This window comes from Sinocyclocheilus rhinocerous, unplaced genomic scaffold (assembly GCF_001515625.1).
Source record: "Sinocyclocheilus rhinocerous isolate Xijiao unplaced genomic scaffold, SAMN03320098_v1.1 scaffold592, whole genome shotgun sequence".
NCBI lineage: Eukaryota > Metazoa > Chordata > Actinopteri > Cypriniformes > Cyprinidae > Sinocyclocheilus > Sinocyclocheilus rhinocerous.
The window spans coordinates 1200124-1207564 of NW_015642562.1; the positions used below are offsets into that span (position 1 = coordinate 1200124).

The 7441-nt window shown below is 36.2% G+C and overlaps 2 protein-coding genes across 3 annotated transcripts in view; one reads left to right on the plus strand and one right to left on the minus strand.

The window, feature by feature from the left end:
• The window catches only part of LOC107756207 (myb/SANT-like DNA-binding domain-containing protein 4), a 15681-nt gene extending 13105 nt beyond the window's left edge, over positions 1–2576 (minus strand). Inside the window, exons 1-2 of the mRNA XM_016573236.1 lie at positions 2525–2576; positions 982–1634 (exon numbers count right to left, since the gene is read on the minus strand). Of these exons, the coding sequence (XP_016428722.1) occupies positions 982–1461 (480 nt within the window). The 5' untranslated portion in view covers positions 1462–1634; positions 2525–2576. The remainder of the gene's footprint in view (positions 1–981; positions 1635–2524) is intronic.
• Positions 2577–2689: 113 nt separating this feature from the next.
• On the plus strand, positions 2690–6878 carry LOC107756210 (L-aminoadipate-semialdehyde dehydrogenase-phosphopantetheinyl transferase-like). 2 transcript variants are annotated; one of them, XM_016573245.1, is made up of 5 exons: positions 2690–3059; positions 4103–4331; positions 5269–5390; positions 6525–6683; positions 6805–6855. In XM_016573245.1, the coding sequence occupies exons 1-5, from the start codon at positions 2916–2918 to the stop codon at positions 6811–6813; spliced, it is 663 nt and encodes a 220-aa protein (XP_016428731.1). In that variant the 5' UTR covers positions 2690–2915; the 3' UTR covers positions 6814–6855. The 2 variants fall into 2 exon arrangements, with proteins under 2 accessions (XP_016428731.1, XP_016428730.1); XM_016573244.1 differs by having other exon boundaries at positions 6525–6878.
• The last annotated feature ends 563 nt before the right edge of the window (positions 6879–7441 follow it).

The window sequence follows — 7441 nt, forward strand, 5'->3', positions numbered from 1 at the left end:
ATAACTGCTGAAATGTTTGCGGGGCAAATCTGAGATCAGTCTGAGCGCTCATCTCACAGTGCGTACAGCCGTACACCTGCAGGCGCCACAGACTCGGACGGCTGTCGTGGTAACAAACACCGTAAACAGCAAACGTTCGCGTGTCCGCGCTTAATGCGCATATCCTATATGAAAAGCATTTTAGGGGGCCCTTGGCTTTTGGGGGCCCAAGGCGGTCGCCTACCTTTGCCTAATGGGTAAGTCCACCCCTGGGTGTTTTATGGCATCCAAACAGCCACAGAAAATTACAGATTTTTTTATTTATTTATTTTATTTTATTTATTGTTGTTACATTTTTTTTTTTTTAAGTCTTCATTCTTATTTTGTGAAAAAAATGAAAAAATTTATCGATTTTTTTTTTAATGAGCTGTAAGATTTTTTTTGTTCTTCAAAGAACTCTCTTCTGCTCACCAAGGCTGAATTTATTTGATGAAAAATACAATAACAACTGTAAAATATTATTACAATACAAAAAAGTGTTTTCTATGTGAATATACTGTAAACTGTAATTTATTCCTGTGTTCAAAGCTGAATTTTCATCATCATTACTCCAGTCTTCAGTGTCACATGATCTTCAGAAATCATTCTAATATGCTGATTTGCTGCTCAAGAAACATTTCTGATTATTATCAGTGTTGAAAACACTTCTGCTGCTGTGTGGAAACTGAGACTTTAAAAAAAATATATATATATTTTTCAGGATTCACAGATGAATAAAAAAGTCAAAAGCACAGCATTTATTTGAAATAGAAATCTTTGGTAACATTTTAAATGTCTTTACTGTAACTTTTGATCAATTTAATGCATCCTTGCTGAATAAAAATGAATTTCTTTCAAACAAAAGACCACCATGTGTGAGGACTACTTCAACCAAAGCAGGAGACAATCTGATGAAAGTTGTCGGACAAATTTGAAAAGGTAGTTTCTGTGTCTAGTACATACTCTGTAGCTGCAGGCCTCATCGTCCTCAATTTTGACTCCTGGCGTGTGTGTGCTGGGCTCCCCGAGGTCCGTCAGGTCCTGCCAGTCGCACGACGAGTCTTTGGAAAACCCACTGAGGTCCAGCGACTGATCGCCGCCACCCAGAGATGCGTCATTATCGGGAGACGAAGCTTCAAACTCCTGCTTCAATCCCGACGCCAACTCGGCCTGAAGCTGCTTTCGTTTCATCAATGCGCGCCAATCCAGGTAGCGCCGCTTGACCTCGGCCGCCGTCCGCAGCTCCCCCTCGCCGAGAGTGTTCACGCTGTCTGCCACCTCCTCCCACGCGCGCCGCTTTAGCTCGTTGATGGCCATGTTCTGTTGGCGGGAGAACAAAATCTCACGTCGCTTGTGGATCTCGCGGATCAGAGTCTGAGTTTCCTTCACGCTGTAGTTGCTCTTCCTCTTCCTCTTTAGGTGCTTCATCTGCAGGAAGTCCATGCTGGAGATGATCGGCTACTGAGAAGCGAATTCTGTCACTCCAGACACATCTCCAAGTTCATGCTGACACACATTTTGTGTTTCTGTGAGCAGGAAAGTGTTGAGGTCATTCAGAGGTCAAACTGTCTCCTAACCGCATGCAAAATGACAGCAGGATCCGACCATCTGGTTTCCTACAACAAAACAAACACACAGTTTTAGTTAGTTACACATAATAAGTTTATGTTAATAAATCTGACATATCTGTACATTATTTCCTGTGCACAAAACCAGCTGTGAATAAAACCAGAAAGTTACAATAGATTGCATATATGTGACCCTGCAGCACAAAAGCAGTCTTAAGTCGCTGGGGTATATTTGTAGCTATAGCCAACAATACATTGTATGGGTCAAAATTATCCTTTTTTTTTATGCCAAAAATCATGAGGACATTAAGTAAAGATCATGTTCCATGAAGATATTTTTGTAAATTTCCTACTGTAAATATATCAAAACTTTGTTTTATTTATATATTTTAAAATGTAATTTATTCCTGTGATGCAAAGCTGAATTTTCAGCAACATTACTCCAGCCTTTGGCGTCACATGATCCTTCCGAAATCATTCTAATGTGTTAGAACTAGAAAGCAAAATAAATAAATAAATTTGATCAATTTAATGATCAATTAATTTGATTAATTTATGAAAGCTTCTTATGATGTTTTGAAGGAGATTCCATAATCATCATGCAGTACCTTATTACCATTTCATAATATAATACAGGGAATAACAGTACATATGGCGTTTTTTGTAGAAAAATATGGTTACAAGGAAATATTTTGTCAAGTATATCCATATACAGCATGATTAATATGACATCACATAGTGCGAATACTATCACTTATATCAAACATAAACACATCAGTGCGGCTGTGTAAACATGTCGCCAGAAAGCGCTGCAATAGAAACCTATACTATCATGTTTTCCACACATATGGCTCTTTATATAACAAAAAATAAACGCCATAACACACACCACAAAAAACCCCGTCGTGCTTATTTGATTTATTTATTCAAACACTCACCGGTGGAGAAAAGCGTCGACCACTCCATCCACACAGCCGAACTGTGCCGAACACTTCCGACAACGCGCGATTGGTCAACGAGCGTCACCGCCCTCTCCTTCAGCCAATCAGACGAGGCGCTCACCGTTCAGCCCCGCCCACAGCATATTCTTCCGGTTTCCTGCGTGTGGTTTGGAACCCATGTGCAGGCGTACCATAGAAAGCAAAACAAATGCTACAAATTGCATAAGACAATATAATACGCAATAATGATGACTGCATATTATTAATTAATATTGTAATAATGAACCGCAACTTTATAATATATAACAGCTGATAATGATGCGTATTTCTACTAGCAGTACTATAGGATAATAACAGTGGTTGTCATTGACTGTTGTGGTTGTCAGGGATGGACGGGGTCCGGTGGGCGTTCCGCTGCGGTTCGTGGGTACCGACCCGTTCCGAGTGGACCCTGGCGGCCCGGTGCGTTCAGCAGGAGGAGAAAGAACGGATCGCGCAGTTCGTGTTCGCCAAAGATGCTAAATCCGCCATGGTGGGTACAACAGAGTGACAGATGGATAGACTTCACAATAAATATCAACTTTAACTTAGAAAATAATCATTGTAACATTTTTTGCACTTCTGATATTTAATATTATGTTAATATAATTTTTTTTGTTAATATTTCACTTTGCACAACTTTGCCGCAAACTCCTTGATACAAGTACAAGCTCACTAAAGATGACTAAAATTAAAATGATCGATAGATTTGCTATCTAATTGTCATTGCAATTTACAAGTGGCATCTACTAACTTTTTATGAAAATTTGTCTGCATTTTTATGCATGCATTTATTAATTAATTCGTTTATTTGTTTACTTATTTCTGCATTCATTATTTATTTATTTCATGAATCACTCAATTAATATAATTATTCATGTATTAATTTTATTTATGCTTTTCTTTTTATGTAATTGTTTATTATTTATTAATTAATTGGTTCATTTATTTACACATTTTTATTTATGCATCATTCATTTAATTAATTCATTAAATTTATTTATGCATCAATTCACTTATTCATTCAGGCATTCATTATTTATTGATTGATGCATACATTCATTTACTAATTAATTGATTCATTTATATATTATTTATTGATTTATGAAGTCATTTAGTTTATTAGTTAATTAATTAATTTATGCATTCATTCATTATTTATTGATTTATGCATGAATTCATTCATTAATTGATGCATTCATTTGTTTACGATACAATACGATATAACTTTATTGTCAGACAAAGTCTTATATTTGTCTTGCGTTACAGCAGGTTCTCTCATAATTACAAAACTTTATCACATGGACAAAAGACCGACAGAACTTTCACAGTCACAAAAAAAAGAAAAAAGAAAAAAAAAGCTCCAGTACAGATTAAATATTTTGTAACTTGTTCAGCTCTAAAACAGCTTGGTGTACAAAGGAATACTTAATTTGATTATATCTTGGAACCTTATTCCACCGATTTATTTAGTTATTTAATAATAGTACCATGCTGTCTGTTGGTTTTTTACATTTCTTTGTGTGTTTGCATCAGGCTGGTCGTCTGCTGATCAGAAAGCTGGTGTGTGAGAAGATGGGTTTTGCATGGGACGGGTTTCGGCTGGAAAGAACAGCGCGGGGGAAACCGTTCTTGCCACGGACCTCATCCACCCCCGGCGTCACCCACTGGAACTTCAACGTGTCCCATCAGGGAGATTACGCCGTGCTGGCAGCAGAACCGGGAGGCCAGGTGGGCGTAGACGTGATGAAGACCAGCAGACCAGGTAACTTTCACTGCCCTTGAGCTCCTACTATGTCACCTGAGTTTACAGTCCTCACAACAGTCACCAATACAGCAAGAGACACTGCAGTTCCATCAGCGGCCAGCAGGTGTCGATCTATACCTGTGCTTTAGGCAGAGCAGGCTGGGAAAGAATGTAGCTCAGAAAGGGTTTTTGAGGTGCATAATTTCTGGCTTTGCTGTAAAATGTAAATTTGTATCAGCTCGTAGGAATCATGTTTCTGTGTAGAACATGATTATTAAATTACTGATTTTTCTTGCTTTTATGAAATAATGCAGAGTTCTGTGTACTATGTGATTCACTATAATATCCACAACTCAAAACTCCCTCCACGGTCACCCAAAACATTTTCTGAAATAAACTGCAAATGACAACACTAATTAATTATGATAGATTATGTATACTAAAAAAAGAAGAAAAAGTATTACGCTGATTTGACCAAATTACCAGTGTTTTTTTTTTGTTTTTTTTGGCTTGATATGAAATATACTGGCATTGTTTAAAGTTTAAGAAATAAATTACATTTTTAGATTTTATTATATATATATATATTGTATATTTATAATTGCATTAAAAAAATGTATTAAATTTATATATATAAATGTATATATATATATAGCTCATTAACATATGACGGCTACATTTAAATATCAAAACCTGTTCAATATTAAGCGACTGCGTCTGTACACAGGAAAAATAAATATAAAGGTGGTAAAACCAATCATAAAAGAGGCCAATTACATTCTAAAGCAGTGTTTAAATGTAAAGGTCAAAGAAAAATTGGGGAAATTATTATAAAAAAATTGAAGTACAACATTTTTGGTGCAGAAACCTTCACTAATGTGAAATTCAAGGGTAAAACAAAAGTGTAGCATATGAGCTTTTAGGTGATTTCTGTGTATGTTTGTGTGCACCTCAGGCAGCAGCTCCGTACAGGAGTTTTTCCGGATCATGAATCGTCAGTTCACGTATCTGGAGTGGATGAACATCCGGAAGGCCGGATCGGACTGGGACCAACTGGACATGTTTTATAGGCACTGGGTAACTATAGCAACCACTGCTTCCTGTAGCATCATCATCATCATCTCCTCCCGGCAACAAGATGTGCACACACACTTACACAGACACTTACACACATCTAGAAGCATATCGCAGCGGGAGAGAAATTGTGCTGGATGAAACTGTTCCAATTCTGATCCCTGTTTCCATGGCGATGTGATCTCATCACTTCAGCATGACTCAGTTATGCCAGTCTGTGGTCATTTGAGGACTCTCATAAACACACACACACACACACACACTCATGTACTTGTATCAGTGCTGTAGGTAAGAATGTGGTCAGTCACACACACACACACACACACACACACTCACCTAACTGTCCAAACCTAACCTTACAAGAACATTACATGCATTTTTACATTTTTAGTTAAAAAAAATAGCATTATTTGCCTTGTTTATTAATCATTTGACCTTTGAGGATGTCTACAGAATATCTTACAGTAGTTAAATTATTTGTAACATTTTTTAGTTTTATAACAAAGCAGATTTTGTTTTGTATTTTAAAAAGAAATAAATGTCGCAATAATTAGATGTATACGAAAATATATCAGAGTATTACACTGATTTTACCAAAGTCAAATGTTTTATGTGTTAATGACGTGTGTATAATGTTTAAAGTGAAAGAAATTACACTAATTGTAATTTTTTTTTTTAAATATATATATATATAAATTAAAAATTGATGTTCATGAAATATTACATTAATAGTTATTTTTTTACAATTAATTAATTTTGTGAATATTTTTTGTGTTTTTCATAACATTAATATATAATAATATCTAATTAAAAAATACTTTAAATCATTATTAATAATACTGTTTAAGAAATTATTACATTAAGTAATTAAGATAATTTATTTCTTATTTTTTTATTTTATAAGAACTAAAAAAAGTGAAAACTCGCCACCAGTCTCAAAAGTGAGGTTTTGTCAGATTTAGCCCATGTAGCGAAGTAAACATTACTTTGTACACTGTTTTTCCTTGCATACTGCATACTGGTTTCACATACTATTTTAGTATTCTATATAGACACTGTAAATTATTTAGGCAGTTCATTCTGAATATATCCAGAGGCTTGATTAACTCTGATTGGTCTGTTTTTCTGTCCGTCGAGGCGCTAAAGGAGAGCTTCATCAAAGCGATTGGCACAGGGCTGGGCTTCGATCTGCAGAGGGTGGAGTTTCACATCTCGCCCAATCAGATGCGAGAGGGGCAAGTGTACCCGCAGACACAGATGTACCTGGACAATGAAGTAGAGCACTGGACATTTGAGGTGTGTCTTATATACCAGCATTACTAACTATTCATTCAGCACACAGGTTCATCCTCTCAGGCCATGAGACAGCCGGATATGTGTGTGTGTGTGTGTTTCTCATGGTCTCTGTGTCTGTCAGAGCGTGTGAACGTGACACAGATCACAGACGCTTCTCGCTTCCTAGATAGAGCTCACGTTCTTCATTCCTCTGGACTTTTCATCTCGCAACTGAGGAAAAAAAGGTTATTCAGCATATTCAGTAGCAGAAACCAAAAAACTGGGAAAAAACGTCCGAATTGTGACGTAAAGACAGAACAGCTAGAAAGAAAGTCTGAAATCTGCATTTGTATTTGAAAAAAAATGTCAGAACTGTGATAAAAAAAATTGCAATTACCTTTTTTTATTCATTGGCGGAAACAGGCTTCCATTATTTATATGTATAGGCATATAAAAAAATTTGTGCTGTTTTTATGTATTTTAAAGAGTTGGCAGTCAACATTAAAACTGCTGGATGATAGATATTCTTCATTCTTTGACAAACAAGGTGAATTACAGAATGTACAACGTTTTTAAAATGTATAAATTGCGGTGTACAGCGTTTATTATGAGGGGGTAGAATCCACAGCTCAGTACTCACTACTCAATACTCATGAGTACTTTTAAATAGGCTACTCTTTTACTCTTACTCAAGTAGTTTTTTGGACAAGTACTTTTACTCTACTCACACTACATTTTTTGGAAGGTAATGGTACTTTTACTTGAGTATATTTTTTCAG